At 38.3% G+C, this 22,879-nt stretch overlaps 3 protein-coding genes across 3 annotated transcripts; 2 read left to right on the top strand and 1 right to left on the bottom strand.

Annotated features, from left to right (window-relative positions):
* Positions 1-12: 12 nt before the first annotated feature.
* LOC112456945 (dnaJ homolog subfamily C member 16) lies at positions 13-6,794 on the top strand. Its single transcript, XM_025019764.1, has 13 exons — positions 13-582; positions 690-756; positions 839-1,032; positions 1,107-1,387; positions 1,475-1,665; positions 1,751-2,085; positions 2,216-2,519; positions 2,605-2,753; positions 3,008-3,226; positions 3,382-3,595; positions 3,666-3,773; positions 3,853-4,196; positions 4,402-6,794. The coding sequence occupies exons 1-12, from the start codon at positions 347-349 to the stop codon at positions 3,976-3,978; spliced, it is 2,424 nt and encodes an 807-aa protein (XP_024875532.1). The 5' UTR covers positions 13-346; the 3' UTR covers positions 3,979-4,196; positions 4,402-6,794.
* A 157-nt stretch (positions 6,795-6,951) lies between these two features.
* Positions 6,952-10,897, bottom strand: LOC112456944 (sorting nexin-25-like). Its single transcript, XM_025019763.1, has 11 exons — positions 10,495-10,897; positions 10,106-10,416; positions 9,861-10,030; positions 9,384-9,778; positions 8,884-9,307; positions 8,453-8,757; positions 8,122-8,379; positions 7,914-8,050; positions 7,607-7,846; positions 7,151-7,433; positions 6,952-7,047 (listed from the first exon to the last, which is right to left on the bottom strand). The coding sequence occupies exons 1-11, from the start codon at positions 10,729-10,731 to the stop codon at positions 6,976-6,978; spliced, it is 2,832 nt and encodes a 943-aa protein (XP_024875531.1). The 5' UTR covers positions 10,732-10,897; the 3' UTR covers positions 6,952-6,975.
* A 2,534-nt stretch (positions 10,898-13,431) lies between these two features.
* LOC112456949 (lipase 3-like) lies at positions 13,432-16,821 on the top strand. The gene is made up of 9 exons (XM_025019771.1): positions 13,432-13,552; positions 13,708-14,206; positions 14,587-14,794; positions 14,907-15,021; positions 15,327-15,570; positions 15,666-15,824; positions 15,911-15,998; positions 16,112-16,257; positions 16,424-16,821. The coding sequence occupies exons 2-9, from the start codon at positions 13,928-13,930 to the stop codon at positions 16,577-16,579; spliced, it is 1,395 nt and encodes a 464-aa protein (XP_024875539.1). The 5' UTR covers positions 13,432-13,552; positions 13,708-13,927; the 3' UTR covers positions 16,580-16,821.
* Positions 16,822-22,879: the final 6,058 nt, after the last annotated feature.

Here is a 22,879-nt window from a genome sequence, read left to right as displayed (position 1 = left end):
TTCGATAGGCCTTGTGCCTGTCCGCTCCGGCGCACTCCGGCGCAGCAACATGGTGGCGGCCGTAGCCCGGGGAGTGTTGATGTGAAGAGGCTTCCCCGTCGACGGCATCGGTAGCGACGTGACGCCCCGCGGTCCGCGCGAGGACGACAGGTAGACGACGCGACGGTCCGCGCGAGAAGCATGTCCCAGTATGTCCGCTGATCCCGAGCGCGGCGTGAGCGCGAGCGGCAGCCAGGAGTAAAAGGGGAAACGGTTAACGTCACGCGCGTCCGTGACAATCGGCGAGAGGTAGGCTCCGCACACAGTGCCCGCACACGAGGAGACCCCGCCGTTGCGTCGCGAAACGATGATATCGATTGATTCCTCGATGACGGGCGAGCGGCAGAGCCGCGGCGACGTTGCGCGAGTCGCCTCGTTGATGAAACACGCCTTCCTGCTGCTGAGCCTCGTCGCGGTCCTCCAGTCGACACCGTCGGCGATCGCCAGCGAATCCCTGGGTGATCCGTACAAGATACTGGGCGTGTCGAGGCACGCGACGGTGCAGGACATCCGGAAGGCGTACAAGCACCTCGTCAAGGAATGGTGAGTGGCGTACCTCTGTGTCTAGAATTCGTATAAAGTCCTGTCCTTTCTAACATAAGTATAAAAGACATCTCTGTACGAATAAATGTCACGCAATTTTCTCTCAGGCATCCAGATAAAACTGATCATCCGATGGCTGAGGATAAGTTTGTAGAAATAACAAAAGCTTACGAGGTAAACTTATATTTTGTACAAAGCAATGCAAAAGGAGCAGTTACGAGGAAAGATTTTTAACCTGTCGCGTCCGATTGTTCAGCTTTTGACAGATCCGGAAAGAAGGAGGAAGTTTGATTATCATGGAATCACGGAGGAAAGTATCTCCAGGCAAAGGAGAGACGACAGTCACTTCAATGTTCTCGATCCATGGGAAGAATTGTTTACCGGCAATTTTAAGTTCCAGTATCAAAAGAGAGACATTACGCTGTTCCATAAAATGAGCATCACATATCGGTATGCGATTCCTCTCGCGCGAAACGATGACCTTGTCGTTGCAAATGTCGCATTGAATACCTCGCAAATTGCAGATCGTTCGAGAACGTGATAGTACCCAAGACTTACCGTATGCCGTATTTGATCTTGTTTTACTCCGACTGGTGCTTCATGTGTCTGCAAGCAGAGTCTACTTGGAGGCGATTGATCGACGAGTTGGAACCGTTGGGACTCGGCTTGGTTACGGCGCACGCCAACAAGGAGCCCACTTTGGCGAGAAGACTCGGTATTCATTCTGTTCCCTGTCTCGTCGTTACCGTGGACGGTCGTACTAGTGTCTTCAAAGAATCTCTGTTTAGCATTCAGAAGGTTGTCGGTACGTTTTAAGATGTCATATGCTTTGTCTCTTGTTCACTATCTCGGTCTACAAAGTCTCGGGACTGACAAATCCATTTGTTTGCAGAATTTGTACGAAATAGACTACCGTATAAATTAATAAGTACTATTAGTGATACCAACGTAGACAATTTCCTGTCGGGCTGGACGGATAATCGAATACGCGCTTTGATATTTGAGAAGAGAGACTTTATCCGCTTGCGATATTTGCTTACGTCTTTTTACCACAGAGATCGAGTAGCTTTCGGCTTTGTCCAGGTAAATAACTTGTAATATTGTAATCAATGTGTGTGTGTTAAGTCTTAAATTATTTCTTAATCATTAATTTTAATATATTTTATAGATTGGCATACCGGAGACTGAGAACATAACGTCAAAATACAAAATCTCTGGAGAACTAGATACCTTACTGCTCTTCAACGAGAATTCTGAGAAACCTATGGCGTCTGTTAGTATGAAGGACATTTCCAGCGAAACCATGCATAATGTTATCGCTAACAACAAGTTCCTCGTATTACCGAGACTTTCAAATCAAGCTATGTTGGATTCTATATGCCCGCCTGAATGGCTGAGGCCGCAGAAGCGACTGTGCGCCGTTTTAATATCGCAGCAGAGTAGCACTCTGCACGACGTGGCTAGGCACAAATTTAGACAAGCAGCATTAGAGTCTTCTTATAGGTATTGTCTATATAGCAAATTTTTATTTCAATACAATCACATAAAATATCAATAATTTAGCTTGTTTAAGTATAACATAGTTTTTAGTCTATGTATGTTTCTCAAATATTTTATTGAATAATATTTACAGCACGGAACGTGTCAGATACGCATACGTATTCAAAGATACGCAACCTGAGTTTGTATCAGCACTATCGACTGGTGAAGGCAGTCCACTGGAGCCTTTATTACATATCGTCATTATATGGAGACGAGATGCCAATCACTTGAAGTACGAGTGGCTTCCTCACGGATGGGTCGAGGTCGTTCAGGACGATCGTATATGGAATGAGACGCGTAGACATTTAGAGAAAACTATACAAAGGCTGTTACGCGCCACCGAAGCTTTACCGTACGCTGCTGTCGTAGGAGAATTGGCAGATGAACACGCACAGGCATGTATCCATAGTAATCATAATATCCTTTATGATCTGCAAATTATTAATATGCCATATTATTAAATTCAATATACCTTTGCAGGGTACTGTAGACAGATTGATAGGAAGGGCATTATTAGCAGTAGATTATATATCCGATAATCTGACGAAAGAGCAAATTTTGCCTTTGATATCGGTACTAGTGACCCTCATGCTAATAGGAGTTGCAGGGTATGGAATGTCGTATCTAGTGTGAGTATAATTAAAATACGGAGTAATATAATACATTTCTGATTTCTTATTTGAATCATCGCATGAATTCATTTCAAGATCGAGCACTAGTAAACCATCGAATAATTTTGCCAAGTAACAAATAATTACTAGCCGCTCGAAGCATGTACATCAATTATATACATATAAAATTGATGGTGCGAAGAAATATCTTGCGCATTATATAAATTTGTTAAAATGTTTATACATGAATTTGTTCTGCTTTTTATATCTAGTAAATTAGAAGAAGCAAGTGTCCAGGCTAAACGTGCCCAGTGCAAGGGCAAGCCGCTTCCACCACAGCCGCAACTACGATTGCACGAATTACGCGCGCAGACATACAACGGATTAATTCGACTTTTAAAACCAGGATGTCGAACCATCATTCTGCTGGTTGACGCCCAAACCCGATTAAAGTTATTACCAGCTTTTCATAAAGCTGTGTGGCCTTATAGGTATGCGCTGTTTATTAGCATTTTCTATTTCAGTTGGTATTTTATGCTGCATATGATAATAATTATATGAAATTTTACATATCAAAATTAATAATGTATGTAACAAAGTACGTAAAAAGGGAGAGTCGTCATTGTAAATCGTTTTTCATTCTCAGAAAGAATAAGACGCTTATGTTCGCACATATGTCATTAGAAAGGGGTCTCGATTGGTACAAAGAAATATTATCTCTCGCTTTACACGAGGAAATGGAATTAAATATAAATGCCAAGAACTGCGTCGGCACGGTTCTGTCATTAAACGGACACCGAAAGTATTTCTGCATGTACCATGCCAAACATCCAGAATGTGCTAAGGGTAAAGGTTCTAAGGTGTGTATTCGAATACCTTGACGCTAAAGCGACATTTATCTGGAAGTCAAACAATTGTATTATATTATAGCGTATAGAAAAGATGACCAGACAACTTACCCGAAGACCTGAGGATCCGGAAGCAGGCGCTTTTATCGGTTTTGATAGTTCCAACGAATCCGATCTATCTCAAGACGAGGTATATGACAATACGCTAGGAATGTTCCTCATTTTTAGCAGCTAACTCACATTGACAACAATTTTTGCGTATGTTACAGGGCGGAAGTAACATTTTATATCAGGACAACCTTTTAGATGGATTACCGATGTGGCTCGATAGATTGTTCGAAGGATTAACGCACCGTTATTATATAAATTATTGGCCCGAGTTCACTGCCAAGTAAAAATAAGAGGAGAAATAAGTTTTTTCTAGACGTATAGAGGAGACTATTACGCCTAGGGACATATATCTTGGAACATGCTGTTTATCTTCCTGACGTTAAAGTCGTTAAGTTTGGCTGCTTGATGACATTGCTTCGGTCGCTACTTGTTTACAATCTAAGTACATGTCCTGTACAATCATTTAATTTTCGTCCAGAAACAATCATTATTGGGCTATTTCGTAAGTATTTTTTTTTACTGATTACATCTTCTAATTTTTAAGTATACCTTTTTCTGATTTCTTAAAAAATTTGTATCCAAAAAGTTCAGATGCACTGAAATTTTATGTCATTTTAGCTATTAGTAGTGTTTATAAAACTTTATTTCAAAAGGCATACTAGTACTTTTGAATGTAATACTTATATTTTTTTTCTTTTTTTTCGTAGGTTATCATAATGCAGAACGAAAACAGAGAAAACCCAAGCTGCATTGAATTAGATAAATACGAGCTAGCAATTTCAAATATTTTATGCTTTAAATACAATACAATTGGTGCTGCAACAGCCTTCGGACTTAATATGCATTATCTATCTATTTTCACTCAAACAGTCCGTAATAAAGGGAAGTTAATTAAAGGCGAAGATAAAATTTTGTTATTTGTCGATGAGCTAGCATTTTTATTATATATAAAAATGTGCCCTCAAGTGCACTGTGTTTGCTTGGAATGCTTTAAAGAATATTTGCCACTTTTACTTTATAAATTCGTTAAATACAATGATTTAATTTATCCACACATTTGGAATATATATCGAAAGGCGGATGAATCTACAACAAAGCAATTTTTAGAAAGACACAAGAATCATATTTCAAGTTTATTGTCGACAAATTGTTCGAGATTATCCCCGTTTTTCGTATTTAAAAAATCGCTTTCGCTTGATGGAGATAATTATTACAGCCACTCGTGAAGTAGATTAGCAGCTAAGAAATTTTAGACATACATAATTGCGCAATGCAATTTTGCACAATTGTGTACGTCTAAAATTTCACGCTCACACAAGAATTCCAAGAAGTAAACATCTCTTGAATATAATTGATTTAATTGAAGCAAACATTCGTCATTTTTTAGGATGACCCTAGAGACATGAATTTTGAGTGAAGATAGATCGATAAAGAAGAAAATTAAAACGCGTTCTTTTCAAAAATTGTAAATTTTTAAATAATCAAAAAAGTATATCAAAAAGAATTACTGGGTATCACAGTCTCCTTTATACTTCAGCAAAAGTGATCAAGAACAAGGTTCGCCTAGTCAACGGAATATTATTGCCATCGGGATATACTGTGATTCGAATGGACACAGACGCAACCCTGTATAAAGACAAAACATATTCATTACTTATGCTAAGTACCATTTATAAACATATTTACAGTTTCCCGCATTTTAACGTTTTTAGATTGGTCTTTAAGTATTGTTAAAGAAAGTACATTATAAAAAGTTACATAGCAGATAGAAAAAGAGAGAAAGATCACCGAACGATGGATCGATTCTCTGGATATAGATCAAGTTTTCTATATATACTACTACTACTACTTCCTCCGTTCCTATATAACTCGGGAATACTCTTTCCTCAAAATTGCTTGTATCTAGTCAACACGTTACCAAAAATTTAGCAGTATTGCACAGTACAAGCAGATAGATCATTTGTATTTCCTCAGATATGACTGCGAAATCGCGATCAATTGCGATTCTCGTTGCGTTTGACTATGTTAACTACTAATAATATTGTGACGATCGCTATTTTTAATCGTAAAAGAATTATAAGTCTGTATTGATATGTTTATGTATCTAATTCGTATCTCTGTCGCTTGTTCGCCCTATGTTTATCAGTATCGCCAGTGTATGAGGATATTTCTCGAATTCGAATGTCAGTAGCACATGTCTACTTACAAAATTTGTACTTTATCGCTATAGTTACCGTAAAATCGATATTCATAAGCGCGAACCCAAATGTTAGCATGATAAAGGTGTTATATTTATAAAACAAATAATTGCCCTTATCAAGATTTATATACGTCCATTACTTTATTTCTAATTACTTTACTTTTGTATCCATCTCTTGTTAGTTGTATACTAATTAAATACTTAAATAATACATATATATGTCTATTATTTAAATAATATACATATATCTACGTATGTTGTTTAAATATTACATTTATCCAGCCAAAGTATTTAGTATTAGTAAACTTCAAAACGTTTACCTCTCTCGGATATGTAATGGTTTTTTCGTAAAGCGACAGATATAGGTACTTCATATTGTTATACATATACATTTCCTTATTGCACGAAGAAAATTGTTTATATACGATATTTCTGTATTATTAGAATCTATCAAACATGTATTATAGCGACAGGAGATACATCGTAATATTGAAACTGCAAATTATGTGCGCTCAATTGTTTATACTTTATATCCTTATATGAAGATTAAAGTTAACGAAACAGACGCATGGAGTTAATATTTCTACCCTAATAACGTTAACTTGTTAGTACTTTGACTTTCATCCAATTACATGAATATTATCGCGTTCAAATAGATTTTAATAGCATTTTTATAAATACAGCGATATATTCGTATCAATTTTGCGGTAACTATAAAGTGCTTTAAGTTATTACTCGTTTGTCGTAAATATTATGTGATATAGGCAATATTCGAACTAATTTTGCGAGATGTGCACTATGATATGTACCCATTTGTTATGTTTCTCGCAAAAACCTTTCGATTGTAAAAAAAATGATATATTTAGGAATGTTTGTTAATAAAGCGTGTAGTTTATTGTATGTTATCCGCGTTAGAAGCACGTACGTATGTACGTATCTTTCTCAATGTTGGCCATACATTCGCAATCGCTATTTACTTTTGGATCTATAATTTCATTGCGTTTGGAAATTACGTAGTGTAAGATCCGCTAAAAGGAATGAAAAACGGGGTTGCGCATTCATTGTATATCACATTGATACTTTATTTCGCTAAGGAACATTGTTTATGCTGCAGTTCTGGAAATACTTCGTACATTAATACTTCAAATATATCCTGTAAAAAGAGGAATCAGTAAAAAAAAGTGTAAAAAGATCTTTATATACACACACACATACATACACTTCGAAATGAAACGATTACAAGTAGATTGACTCACGTAAAATAGCTGTTTATTCAGATTCACGTTCTGCAGGGAATCGAAAACTTTAATCGCGCCACGTTGAGCACTTTGCGCTCCCACTAGATTCGTCAATACTTCAGGTACATTGTTAAGAAATTGCCTGCGTGCCTCGCCTCGCGTCTTCAACTTTTCCTCGTCGGTGCGAAGAACTGTCTCGGACACGAGCTGCCCGTTCGGCCACCACGATCTCGTAAACAGTTGTATGTAATAATGGAGCATTGGCTCAGAAAACACCCATGCAACGGTATCTCTGATTTGTCTGCAAATCAAATGATATATTAATCTCATCTTTAAAAATATCTCTATCGTCTTATTAAATTATAAAATATTAAAAAATTGAGATGGATAGCTATTTATACAAAATAGAGTAAAGAGAAAGAAATTCTAAAAATGTTATAAGGCGAATAGAGTTTTGCACACGCGATATTTTACCTATTTATAGTACGTCCGTAAGTAATTTGTACGAAGGTGATGAGAGACCGTCTAAGCCAACGAAATACTCCTCTTAAATCGAAAACTTCTCCGAGAAGCGTGTACAACGGTTCCGCGATCGCATCCTTGGTGGCATTCAGATAGGTGTCTGTGCCGGTACGGCCAGTCTCGCTGTCGTCCAATAACAACGAATAATCCTCTTCATCTTCTTTGTCGCGTACCTCGTTGCTACCGACAGATCTGTCATGGAGATTTACAGAGTCAGCAAATGGATCAATGGTTATGCGACGAAATTAGTGACGCGTACGTTTTGAATAACGTGGACAAAGAAAAGCGAGATTTCTTGGGACATGGTGCCACCACGGCTTTAAGGTGCTCCGAGCTTGGACTGAGAAAGGCATACAACGCCTCACTTTGATTAAGCCTCTCGTCCTCCAAGACAAACTGTAAGAATTGATAGATAAGGTGAACAGAGCGTTAATAAAACAATCCAGATTCACATTCAAAGGACATACATTTAAATATTTTTGAATCTGCATCTTGGCTTTGTCGAGAGTGCTCTTGTCGGATTTTCCGAAAAACTTCAAAGGCTGCGACGGTAAGTCCAGGCTTTTAACGTTAGAACACAACTGACGTAATTTCCTGTGAAGATCTTGAAAGTCCTGCAGTTTTCTCAACACCACCCATCCGCTGGATATGCTTTCATCATTGTCGTCATCCTCTGCCATGTGGACAACCAGTACAAATTGCGGAGGATCCCCGTTATCGGGCATCTATTCAATAAGAAAATCATAAGGAAACCCTTCTGTAAATTATATGTAGAGGAAAAATTTCACACCATGTTACCTCTGCGCTCTGCACATCGGCTCTCCAATGACCTAGATGTTCGGCCCACATTTCCGTATGATTTAAATGCGCCTCCAACTGTCGCTTTTCACCTTGCAGCCATTCGACCTCTTTCGCCAATATACTGAGCACTTTGCTTTCGGGCTTGAGAGAGGATTTAAGCGCCTGCAATGCCTGCATCTTATTGTTCAATTTTTCGTGCAGTTGATCCAGTTTGCTACGAGCGTAATTTGATCGTTCACCGACGAGCAAGGTCGAGGATTCTGACAATGTGCCGTCAACGATCTCGCGGTCTTCAACTAAACCTGCACCACAAAAATTTACAAATATATCGTTCGCAATATATAAAATCACGTTTCTGAATTATTCAATACCCAGTGAAAATTAAAATAATTTTTCGCTAAATAAAATCTAATTTAATGTATACTGACCTTCCGCTCTTTCATTGAGTAATGCCTCCTGCATGGTTTTATATTGCTCGCTGACGAGAAACGACGAATAATACTTTTCCTGAAGCGTCCTAACGACGTCGTCTTGGACCTCGTAAAATACACTGGGTCCCGTATCGCCCAGCAAAAAGGCCTCCATCCGCTTTCGTACGTTTTTATCCACCTTGATCTCGGCGGTGGGTGATCGGATGTAAGTGTAAAAGATCTCGGCTCCCAATTGATGCCAACTGGATCGTTCTGCGCCGCGTAATTCTTGTACCGCCGCCCAATAACCGATCAATCCTTGACTAGCGACCTGTTCCAGAAACTGAGACAGATATCGTCGACCGGTCACGTTATCCAGACACGCTTGCAACGGAAGTATCCTGCCTTCCATGATCTCAGCAGCGTCGCAGATCTCTGTATCCTGAAAGATATGATTACGAAGTATTGTCGCGTCACGCGTAATTCGCGTGAAGGATAGTTTATTTTTTCTACGCAACCTGGCGAGGATATCCATCCCATCCCAACGTCTGCATGTGACACTCGCACGTATTTTTAGCGTATGTCAGTTGGCTGATGTACCTCTTCAATTTTCTCGCGCGAATGGCATCGGAGTTGCCGAGCGCGTTATTTTCAAGATCCAAACCTTGGGCTCGTTTCACGTTTTGCACCGTGGTGGCTTGCATAATCTCGGTAACGATATTATATCTGATATGTCTGAGAACCTCTAGGTCCCTGGTGCTCTTGACCATACGAATAAAATCCTCGAATGATTCCGCGTATTCGTACGTTTTCCTGTGCATCGCTTCGGCGAGCTGCTGTTGATCGATGTACGTCAGGATCTTCTGATTGATGTAATCGGGATCCGTGATTAAATCTATTGCCGGTTTTAAGACTGAAATAAATAAGAGAAATATGTAAGTAAAGTTGTTTAATTAAAATCACGTATCTCCGTGAAGAAATGACAATCTGTTTACTTTTGCACGTGAGAATTTCTCTTAAGAGAAACTTTACTGGAGAAAGGGAGTAACTGCGTGGTAACAAAAACAGGATGCAAAGCTCGCTGATCTTCCTTAAATATTCCAGCTCGGCGACGGGCGACATCAAATGTGCCGACAAAATAAATACGGGGTCTTCTCCCTCCGACCTAAATGCGACAAATAAATCAGGTTGCTTCTCGCCCTGTTCCTCGAAACACCGGCCATTGAAAAGAGACGCTTACGAAGCTGCTTGAGCTATCCTGATCTTCTCGAAGTGAAAGGTGAGCTTATTCACTATATTGCAGACCACCAATTTAGTGTGATCGACGCGCGACAAGCGATCGTGCAGGCTCTGTATCGCGCCCCACACATCCTGCTTCATATTATCTATCAGCTGTTCCGAGCCGAAAGCCAGATCGTTCAACCAATAGCCGACGAAGTCCTGAAAAATCAAATCCAGGAGATTCTGCAGGGCGCCGTCCACCAGACGAGTGAAGACAACGGGGTAACGCGTGTGCTTCCTACTGCTGGCCGACTTGGGCTCGTATCCTTTCTGAAAGGTCGACAATCAGTGGAGCGAACGATGAGAAACAGTGTTAAAGCGATACATTATGGCTTTGCGCCACCGTACCATTAACATGCCGTGGAAGGCGTCCAGTTCCGCGACAGTTCTAACGGTGCCGGAACCAGTCTGGTGTTTGGGCGACAGGGCTATGTTGATCAGTATCATGATTAACGGGCCGACAAGCAAACAGGAACAAGTTAATACAATGTAGAGGCAACAACACTGGATGCAGGTCCAGCCCATAACAATTCCCAGGCTCACAACGGCCAACGACGTAACGCAAATAAGAACGGGGGTAACCATGATTCTTTCTGATGAAGCGACGAGACGCGGCGAGACGACGGTGCTTATATCAGCGGGCGTATACACTCAACAACGCTCTTTAATCTCGCCGCGCTGATAATGCACAACAACACCGAGGGCCTCGCCATTTTTAAATAACCAGCGTTTCGCACTTTGCGCTCCCGAATGCTCCGCGTTGCGCCGAGGCTACGGCCATCTCGCGACGAGACCGAGGAACTAGGAGGCATTTAATTGATCCTCTTCAGAGAATCCATGGATAAGGGTGACTTCGATTAATATAATCGGCAATAATTAGTTTTCTTTCAAGATATCTGTTATTACTTGATATTATTAAGTAATAATTAGTACTAATTAAATATTAATGTGGATAGATTTATTAATTTTTCTTGTTTAATATAAGATTTGATCAGAAAATTTATCCAAATTATGTGTAGTTAAAAACTTAATTGCTTTAGACTGTTCTTTTTAATTTTTCGTTGTTCGACACGAGAGGAAAGATAAAATCAGAGATAAATTATATAGTTAGAAATTTTGTTTCTAGTTATTCTACTGGTTGAACTAATCGCCGATTAAGTTTTAATTCTTATTATTATTACAAAGGGCTGTAATTCTTTGTGAAAATTTCCGCCAGTTTCAGCTCAAAGCGCTGAAAAATTAAAAAAGAAAGTCAGATAAGAAAATGTAGAGATTAAATATTTAAATAACTCAGACAAAGTAATAATGAAATATTTCAAATTTTTCCTGCCAACGCATCTTCGTAAAAATCTGAATAAATATGAGAAAATCCGCGCAATTTATCAGAAATTTTTATACATAGTTACTGAAATTCCTCATCCATCATTTATTACTGAAAAATTTTACTCATTTTTTCAGAATTTTTCATAAATCTAAAACATGAGACTGAAAAAGTTGAGTAATTGTTTTTACCAATTTTTTCTTACTCTAATAAGTTATATGACTCTAAATTTATTATGAATATTTTATCATATATCTCGCAACGAGAAATATATTTTATTACAATAATTTAAGTAATACGCGCAATTATTCGACGGCTTTTTGTCGGACGATTGACAAATCATATAGAGAGACAGGGATTTGCGCGATGACATCGCGGATTTTACATTTGCTCAATCGCCGAGATTAGCCCGGGGACACCGCGGACTCCCCTTTTATCGGAGCGGTAAAAGAAAAGAGCCGCGCGCGGTGTAAAATCTCTTATTTCCACCCAATTTCTTCCGCGAGGTTATTAGAGTCGCGGGGGACTGACGAAATCGACCTTGCGTCGCGTCACAACGGCCTAGTTGTGAACAGCCGCTTTCGTAATACGCACGCCGAAGATAAGGAGATCGCCGATTCGGTGAACTGCCGCGTGTTTACCTTCAAAACGTGAGCATTAAAATCGTGCATGCTCCATTTAACGCGGCGGGCGAGGGCCGCGGATGTCCTCCGCGCTTCTGATGCTTTGATCGTACCGAAACTGAAATATTTATATTAATATTATCTTTTGAGAACAAATTATTTTTATACTACGTTTACGCGAGCGTTACTTCTGTAGTAACTTACGATAATTCCTTCGCGTAAACGGGATTTTGTAGTAACTTACGATAATTTACTCCGCGTAAGTTACTACTACTTACTATCAGAAGTAACGCTCGCGTAAACGTATAAGTACTCTACTTATTAATTAAGATTCTTGTTTAACTCTATTATACATTCCAAACTCAATTAGGTTTTATGTTACTTAGGTTTAATGTTATTAGGTTTTATGTTAATTAGGTTTTATGTTAATTATTATTAAAATCATCTCGCAGTAATAATGAGACGATTATTACGTTCCTTTTGTTTTTTAAATTTGATCAGAAGATATCGGCAATTTAATTCTTCGTTTAAACTTCTGAATTAATAACAATTGTTCACTCTTCTATCGAAGTTTTCACGAGGAATTAAAATTGACTTGCTAATTATACAATTTCGCGTTACGATTACATAAATTTTACTCATTAAAGCGCGCTCGCGAACTTTTTCTCTTTTTGCCGCGTTAAGTTCGAGATGTAAATCAAATCCCATTCAAATTTTCCGCTATTTTATCTCCCGCGTATCATGCGCTCCTAATATCGCGAACTTAGCTCTTGAAATCTGAATTCGCGACTCATTTCAGTTCGATTGCCACCCCCCCCCCCGGGCGGGAATTTCGAATCGGACAATCGTCGGCTGACCTCCTAGCTGGCGACTCCTGTTCTCCTGTTAACTTCGACGATTTTTCGAAGGTATCGAGAACACGTGTTCCAGGTCTCGCCTAACCTCTTGTGCAATGTTTTGGAATGAGAGACGTGTTTACGTAAATACCGAGATATTTCAGCACATTGTACGAAATAAAATGATACAGCGTGATACATATTATATTATATATTATAGAATAATACATATTAGAATATATTTATTTTATATTTTAACCTAAAACGTTTTATATTGTTGTGATATTTGTTATTCCTATATTTTTAAATTATTATTGCATTTTTCACATCCTAATCCTAGTTTACTTGCAACGTCATTTTACAGGTTCACGGAACTCAATGGCCTGTTTGTTTTAGCTGAACTTCTTGTACAGTTCATCTTTTCTCTTTTTCTTTCCAATGTGAAAAGAAAAAGAGGAAAGATGAACTGTGTAAAAAGTTCAGTTAAAACGAACAGGCCTATTTCTCACTTCTATTGGCGGCTTTGGTAAAGGATTGAAATAAAAGGATCCAGAGTCAAATAACGCAAGGACAGTTACGTTAAATCAAATATACGCTCCACGAATCTCTTCGGATAAATTTTTCAGGTGTTTCAAAAGATCTAATCTTATCGAATATATATGAGATTATCTGAAGGCATTTAAATGTTTATAATCTTCTGACGTGACATTTTTACTTTTTGGTTTTTAAATGTTTAATCTTCACATTTCTGGTTTGACGTTTATCGTTTGATATATTTCAGCGTTTCGAGCCGGCGATCTGCGGCAATTTTCTCAAGGAATCGAAGCCTCATCTTCTCGACATGAAGTCTCTCTCGACCTTGGAAGACATTCGTCGTCCGCGCGATTGGCGAAGCTCGGGAAAATCGCATCCGTCCACTAATTTAACGTGCGAAGTCACTTTCCATTCTCCAATGGGTGAGGGCCTCGAGGTTCCTCGTCCTCGATCGAGGAGGGTCGCAAATGCGGAGGATGGAAGCGAGCGAGCAGACATCGCGGCGTTATCGCGCGGCGTGGATCTCCTGCACGTTGCGCCCGCGATACCGTATAAAATGTCGACGTGAGGGAAATTTTCGGCTCTTTGTTAGACGTACGCCGCCGCGCCGCGTTGTGTTGCCGCCGACGACGATGGACCGACGACGCCGGATCTTCGTCGCGACGATCGTCCTGAGCTGCTGCTGCTTCTCGCTGGCGAACGCGTTTGTTAAGCCCGACGACAATCCCGACATCGGGCTCACGACGGTGAGTGCGTCGCTCCTTTACGACCTTCTTCGCGCAGGCATGATCGTTGTGACATTAATGAAGCGCGCCGCAAGAATGGATCTTGAATGTTAAAGACAGCTTGCGCAATTACCCTCTCTTCTTATTTCGTCGCGTTTATATCTTGGCATTTATAAATGCGTTCTTGGAGAAAAGAAAATAACGAGAGTAAATAATGCTCAAGAGAGCGACGCGTCTCTTGGAGGATCTCCTCGATCGTTTTCTGAAATCCCACTCTTGTTGAAATTCTTATTGACTGTCTAATTGATGCGCGAGCGAAGTAAAAGCGGAGGAGTTTAATTGATGTCAACAATTCGCCGTTCGAACAAATGAACGTACATTCCTTTATGTGTGTCGAACAGCCGGAACTGGTGACGAAATATGGATATCCCTTGGAGATCCACGATATCGTTGCGAAGGACGGCTACACTCTTCAGCTGCATCGAATACCGCGCGGTCAGGACGACGAGGAGGAAGCGAAATTCAGGATAAGAACACCGATACTCTTGGTACACGGTCTAGCAGGTAGTTCTGCCGATTGGGTCCTCATGGGTCCTGGAAAGTCCTTAGGTAGGATCCTCACTTAGTTTTAGAGCTGTGAGAAATGGCACTGGTATCAGTGTAAAGCTTATTATGACGTACATTCGCTCGATAAGGTAATAAAACAAAGGTCTTCTTTTAGCGTACATATTAGCAGATGCGGGTTACGATGTGTGGCTTGGAAATAACCGGGGCAACGTTTACTCGAGAAACCACACTTGGTTGTCGCTGACAGATCGAGCTTTCTGGAATTTCAGGTAGCTGAAATGTTATAAAGGGAGCCGGTGGCAATTTCATTCATGAATACCAGAAGAATGTTAATCACATAAAACTCGCTGCACTATATATAGCTACGATGTTCGTGACGGTTTAAGCTTTGTCTTTTATAGTTCAAGTGAGAAATCTGATATTAGATATCTAATCGAACTAGAAAATAATGTTAAATAATGTAAAAGTCACAAGTTGTACTTTTATACTTTTTTAAGAGATATTTTTTTCAATACAAATTTAAGATTTAAAAAATTAAATAAGGAAGATTACTGCAAACTTGTACATATTTCAGTTACCACGAACTTGGTATCTACGATCTTCCCGCGATGATCGATTACATTTTACACGCGACGGGACACGAGAGGATCTATTATGTCGGTCATTCGGAAGGTACAACGCAGTTTTTCGTGATGGCGTCAGAAAAGCCCGAGTACAATTCGAAAATCATTCTGATGATCGGCCTGGCGCCCGCAGCCTACAGCGGTAACATTCGCGGACCGATCAAGAAACTCGCCCAATTGACGTATTTCGGCGTGGTGAGAGATTCGTTCATTACAAGCATTCGATCGACCTCGAGATCGATCGCGAGATTGAATTCGCGACGACGATCCCTTTTTTATTTCTTTTACAGTGGGTCGGCGAGACTTTCGGCTATCCAGAATTCCGCTCGCGGACCGAATGGGGAAAATTCGTGTCGAACCTATTCTGCCAGAGAGGGGCGTCCACGCAAGTCATTTGCAGCAATATCCTGTTTCTCATCACCGGATTCAGTCGTGCGGAATTAAACACGGTAAGAGTAAATAACGTGTTCGATTCACTGTAACGCTTCTTCCTCTTTATTTCGTGTTATTGATCGAACTTCCTTCGTTGCGATAGGACTACCTGACGGTTGTCATAGGCCACGTGCCCGCTGGAGCTTCTTGGAAACAACTCGTGCATTATGGTCAAGGATATATTAATCCAGGTAACATCATTACATAATTGTACAAAGAGAAGAAAAATATAAATATGCTGAGACGTGCTACATTATATATTATAATGCTGAATAATCTGAGTAAACTTTAAAAAATGTTCCAGGATGTTTTAGACAATATGACTACGGTAGCGTCGATAAAAATCTTCGGATATACAATTCAACGACGCCGCCGGACTATCAATTGGATAGAATCACAGCGCCGATCGTTCTTTTCAGTAGCGATAACGATTGGCTAGCAACTACGAAGGTATGCCAAATTAGAAAATGTTCTTTTTATAAAAATTGAATTTGATTTAATCACAAATTTTGTAGAAACTTGTCTTAAATGTTAAAATTTCTCTCTTTCTAAAATTTATATATTAAAATTTGTTAAAATTAATCATCCTTTCTCTGTGATTAAATTCTCATTTAAGGACGTAGAACTCTTGTCTGCGAGACTCAACAACCTCGTGTTCCATTACAAGACTCCTGTTAGCGCCAACTTCAATCATTACGATTTCATATGGGGAAAGTCTTGTGTGCAAATGGTGTCACGGCCTATTCTGCAACTGCTGGCCCAATATCAATAACATCACCTTTTTTGGGGCTAAGAAAAAGAGGATACTTTTTTCCGACAGAAAGTTACAAGTGCGTGTAATGAATCGATCTAATTTATTGTTGTTATATTATTAGTATTATCATCATATAATACGTTGCGTTTACATATATAGTCTGTACTTGGTTAATTTCACTCCCGCTGCGTCAGAGATGCAGCGTTGCATCAAGTTCACTGCGTCACTAAACGTAAAGTGACTTCGCTTTACTTCTCATCTCGATTATAATGTCGCCCTATGTACATTTATACAAACTCCATCGTAATCAATTTGCGATCACTGCGTAAGAAACTACATTCGCGATTACAATTCATCGCGATCGCATCCAGCCGTCGGTATAATTACAAACCTATACTCCTTTTCCTTTAATCGCACTTGAGCATCGCCCGGGAAGATATCTTATCCGCTTTCAAAATTGTCCTATCGAAGCGTAACGTGTCTATCTTGAAAGAAATAGACGCCGAACAGAATTTTCGCTTCTCGCGGCTGATGCTTTTAAGCGATCGATCCTGATTTATTTCACTATACACGCGTAATTAGTTATAATGTAGCCTATGCTAACTTACACTTTAATCGTTTAGCATAACTTCTTAAAGTTACCCATGCGGGAATATGAACGAGAGCCAGTTTGCGAGTTTCATGATGAAATACGAGATGATAACTTTGGATAACTAAAAATCGCTCTGAGATACTTTATACTTTATTAAATTAAATAAATTTGGAATCGAAATAAAATTGGAATCGAAAATGTGCTTCAATATCTGTCCCTTCTTATTTTAATCCCATGATATTTGGATTGGAATGGAAAGAATGAATTAGTCCCACTGAAAAATCGCTCGCAGAACCGGCCCTGTATAATGTAGATGTAATAATAATGTACATAGTTGTATGTCGCATGATATGTATTAGTTTATGTTAGAATAGATCGGATGGATAGATCGGGAAGCTTCCCGCGTGATTCGTATGAAAATTTATGAATCGCCTACGATCGTGTGGCGAAGCCCCATTTATCACAACAGGCGAATAAACAGAACTTCACCGCGTCGAGGCACGCGCATCGTTACGCCTGCATGATTGTATGCCGATGAAAAATTGCGCCATAAACCATAATCGATACTTGAGCTCATGTGTTGGCCACTCGAGGTTCACCTAAAACGATATATCTATCTTTCGCAATAAAAACACACTTGATTACAATTTAGTTTCTATAAAAATTCGACAACACATAAATCTCCGATAACATTATCCGTAATAACTATAAAATGTACCGATATAATCGAGTAATCGTTTATCCGGTTCGGCAATACAATTCCTCTGAGGTCGTGTCGCCTCAAGTGTCGCAACAATTATAATTTGACATTTTTATTTTAACGAGATTAATTTCACGATATAGAGTTTGCAAACGTCAAGGCTACATATCTCAATAGATACAATAGAATTAAAACTAACGTTTACCTCTTCTCCACCACCACACGAAATTGACATCTTCGATTGAAAAAAAAAAGTGAATTACTTTCGTACAAAGCAGTTTTTGGAATCTTTTAGATGTACCTGTTTTTTATAGCATCTTCTATCTTGCTAATAAATTCTTTTAACAGATATCGCTCTTAAAAAGTGCAAGTGAAACAGAAATATAAATCATCGATATATAAAAGGTAAAAGATATTACGTTAAAAAAAAAAAACGAAGAATAGAAGTCTCCTTGATAAAAAGAATTATACTTTTTTATGCACGAAAAGCAAGCAAAGCAAAGTCGCGTTTTTGTGGTGGAGCGAAAGGTAACTGATTAATTCCTTTGCACATAGGGATTGGTTTTATTCATAACACTTTAAAGGAACAGAATCACATATCCTCGTGGATCCACGGAGATATAATCGTGGCTACAGTCATGGGGGAGGTAGCCCGTCATGATGCACACAGAATGCATTTGAGAAGCAATATAATATTCCCGTCCGGAAAACGCAAGTCAAGCCTTATAAAAATACTATCAACGGCAATATATATGTATAATAACGTATACAATTTTAAATATACTCGGCAATTACTCAGTAATAATTATGAGGCCATCGTTAATACGTCGATAACATACGCGCGGCACTTTGTCGTCGTGGACGAGGGAAGGCACGCGTACAATCGATTCTCGTTAATTCTGCGAAACGAGACACACTTAATTAATATGTCCGCCCACTCCGTTGAGACATTTCTCCCTGGCCTGTCTGCGAGGACAGAATGCACCTTGTTAATTTATATTCTCATTTAGATCGTGTAACAAATCCTAAAGTATAAGCGTCCCTTCTGCTTTTTGATATCTTGTACTCTATAACAATTAAATGCAACCACTCGTCAATTTTATCTCTATAAATATTATATATATATAATTTTAATTATAATAATCATCTTACTGTATCGTTCTTTTCAACATTGAAATAAAAACAGTCTCAATATCGCCGAGTTACAAGCAGAAATAATACGTTAGAATTATGTATAGAATTTTAATATATTCTTCAGCGAAGATAATACATATATATATGTATATACGTTAAAATATTTTCTTTCAATGAAGTTACGTCCATAAAATACGATCAAGCAATATTGTACTTGCAATATAAATATAGAACACGTGTATTGCAATCGAATGTGAATTAATTAATCCGGAGCAAAGTACGTAAAGCAAAGATAAGAAACGTGAATATGGAAGATTTATTAGAAAGAAGGCAGATCGTATAGATTACGTTCACTATAAATTCACATAATCATACGATAGACTAACTGAGCATTAGGAGTGATGCGTGTTCGAAATTATTGTACTATAAATGTCACTGTCGGTTTTCATAGTTAATTAATATATTACAAATACCTACAGCTCCGATATATATATATTTTCTCGTAAACTTTTCTGTTATATTATATCAGTACACGTACCTGTATTTTTTTGACACTATGTACATGCATAAATATATTATATACACGTTAAGTACGCATAGCGGTACGTTCTACGAAAATAATCAAGAGAACGATAAAGGAAGCTGTCATTTTTACGTTATATTGCATAATGAGAAATTATAAAGTTATATCAAAGAAAGATTAGGATAAGAATCCGAAAATCACGCTATGCAGTACTACAGAAAAATTTTATCATTATCTTAGAATTCCAATGTGTATATATTCAAATCCATTATTTAAATTGATAAACGGCAAAGAAGAACAAAATGGAAAGCAAGACTCTCAATTCCTGGAAAGTCTGTAAAAATTAGATCTGAAAGAATGTATCACCCAATAAATCTGACGTTAATCGGTAATAAATTCTTACTCATAAAACGTTCGCCTGATTCTTTTTTTCTTCCTTCTTTCATGCACACGCGCATGATATATAAAAAGATCGCACATACCAGGAAGTACGAAGATGATTGACTCTCTTATACTACTCTCCTAAATTTATATTTCATACAATATCTGCTCGCGTGGATCTGATTCCTTCCCCGTACTTTCGGAACGTATTTGGGATATCCGAGGCTCGGATGTGCAGAAAATCCGCATAACTTCTCTCTCGACGACATATTGGATTCAATTTGAGTAGCTCTAACTTAAATGTATATATATATATATATAATACGCGTATATCTCTTTATTGAATACGTATCTCTTCATTCGTCTAAGTATCCGAGATCCTCGGGTATCCGAATATAAATAGCTATATAACATTTCATAAATTCCTACAACAAAAAGCATACAAATACGTGGAAAGTCTCACAATCAATGATGATAAAGTCTAAACGATGCAAGTCTCGGTACTCTTTCCTAAGACTCGCTCTGTATGGTCGTTTAAAAAGAATATAAAATACGATACAAAGTATGGAATATATATTCCATGCGATTCTGCATCACTGTGCCGCATATTAAACTTGTAAACGGAGCTCGGTATGACGCGCAATCAATTGATCACAGGTGATACAACAACACTTGTGTTTTTCCATATCCTTCCGTTGTCCAACGATATCGATTGTTGCGAAAAACACCGTGCTCCGTTCGTGGAAAGACAATATTCGCGCCAGAAGATATAGAGATTTTTAACAATACTTAAGCAGCTCTTAAATAATTAACTGCAGTATATGGTGCCGAAAATTAACAGTATGTGAATATATATATATATCATTGCCATACCATATACCGTAACATACTGTTCAATACCATCAGCGTTAAGGATCTCCTTATTTAGAATACTTGTATAGTTATCTCCCCTGCATTCGTCGTCCGACTCGTCCCTATAAAAAATAGCGGATCGCCGTAGTTTATATAAAATAATAGCAGCCTTTGCAACAATTAAGTTTACAGCGGATAACACGATATTCAATTCATTCGCTATGTTACAATAGGAATTCATGTATGAAGTTTTCTATGTATACCACACGTTCTTACGGAAAAAGATAACGAACACAAAGATAAAATAGTGTGGTTCGTCGCTAAAAAAAATCACGTGAGTTCTGCAACGCGTACCGTTCGATTCGATTAAGATGTTGAGTGTTGGCACCATATTCTCTCTAACGCAAGTTACACGATACTTTATATAAACTTCTTTATATAAACGTCACCGCATTTACGTCGGGCAGAGTATCGTGTAACATCGATTGTTTTTTTTTTTAAGATAGCTCTAATATCGGAACTAAGTTATTTTACCGTACTCGCATACGTTCGAGAGAAGCCGGAGAAAACTATGAGATTTAATTACATCTCTCTTTTACGTGATGTGAATTTGGTATATACTTTTCGTCTGGTTAATACTTTTTCGTGTGACAACCCTACATTAAATACTTTTCACATTTACGATAACTCCACATATCGATCTTCGCAGTTGTCACTGTGAAAATCTTTCTCTTTTAACGTTTTCTAATAGCAGTCGTCGTTATAATCACCGGAACAAAAACCATGCGCAGTAATTCTAATACATACAATTCTCGTCTACGTATAATTTGATTCCGCGTTTCGTCGTAACGTAAAACGACTTTTATTTAATATTCAATTCTCTTACTCGTTAACTCTTTACGGGTCATATATTAATCTAGCAAAATGTCCCACGCGGCTCTCAGGCTCAATACTTCTACGGTTAATACTTGTGACGTAATACGCTTCGAAATTTGTTTGCGATTAGTTTAGAATAAAGTTAGAGCGGATACTGCACGTGTTATTCATTAGAATTTATAAATATCCAGGGAATACTGTGTACGATGATCTCTATGTAACTTTAACAATAAGAAGGTAAACTAGTCTTTAGTACTCCAACTGTCCAGTTGTAAGTTTACTCGACATTACTTTGAAAAACTATAAAAATTGTCCCTAATCACGCTATAGGAAATCGGTATACTCTCTCACACTTGGACGAGGAGTACACTATCAGATAAACGTGTAAATACAACTAACTGTTGCGGAGTAAAAAATATTTCCAGAATACGTTCCTACAAGTAAAAAACCACGTTTCCATAGAAAATTATTGTTACTGCGTATTATCCTAACAGCGAGTACAATTTCTCGATGAGAAAAGAAATGCTTGAAATTCACAACTGTTGCTACAATACGCGATGGTCCTTCGCGATGATCCATAAAGTGACCAGTGTTAACGACTATCGATTTAATAGGAATGTCCGTATAAAAGCAATGTCTCGATATAATTACTATCTGCATTATCTTTTATTCGCGAGTTTCAGTGAAAATGTACATGTAAGAGCTATTCAACGAAAAAGAGAAGAGGCTATTACTACGTTTGGTATTATGACTTTTCCACAATGTAACTAATCTATAAACTCATAATATTGTTTGGAATGATCATACAGTGTTAGAATATGTCTGACCTTTTTTTTAATTATAGTAGAGAAAGGAATGATTAATCACGTAATACTTTGGAAATATCAATCCGCTGCGCAAAAGAAACGGTACTGTAAAAGTACCTACAAGATTGATCAAAAGCACTCAGGTACGTTTTCACCTTTAGTTTACCAACTAAAGGCTGCGGAAAGTAACGTTACCCATCAACATGTCTATTCGCAGCACCATGTGTGAAAGAGAACAGTTAACTTAACGATAGATATATGTATATATATATATACTATATATATTTAATTGTAAGTTGAATTAAATATTTTCCGTATTTTTTAATACTATGTAACTACACGGGACGTTTATGTCCGACGATATTGTAGGTCTCGAGCTATTTCTACAAAAATGCATATCGAGTAATCGAATCGGAGGCAACCTTATTCTCTTTAAAAAAGAAAGCTCAAATCG

The sequence above is a fragment of the Temnothorax curvispinosus genome, unplaced genomic scaffold (assembly GCF_003070985.1).
Source record: "Temnothorax curvispinosus isolate PA1 unplaced genomic scaffold, ASM307098v1 QBEX01007315.1, whole genome shotgun sequence".
Taxonomy (NCBI): Eukaryota; Metazoa; Arthropoda; class Insecta; order Hymenoptera; family Formicidae; genus Temnothorax; species Temnothorax curvispinosus.
The sequence above is the reverse complement of the archived record's forward strand: the minus strand, read 5'-3'. Positions and strand labels throughout refer to the sequence as shown.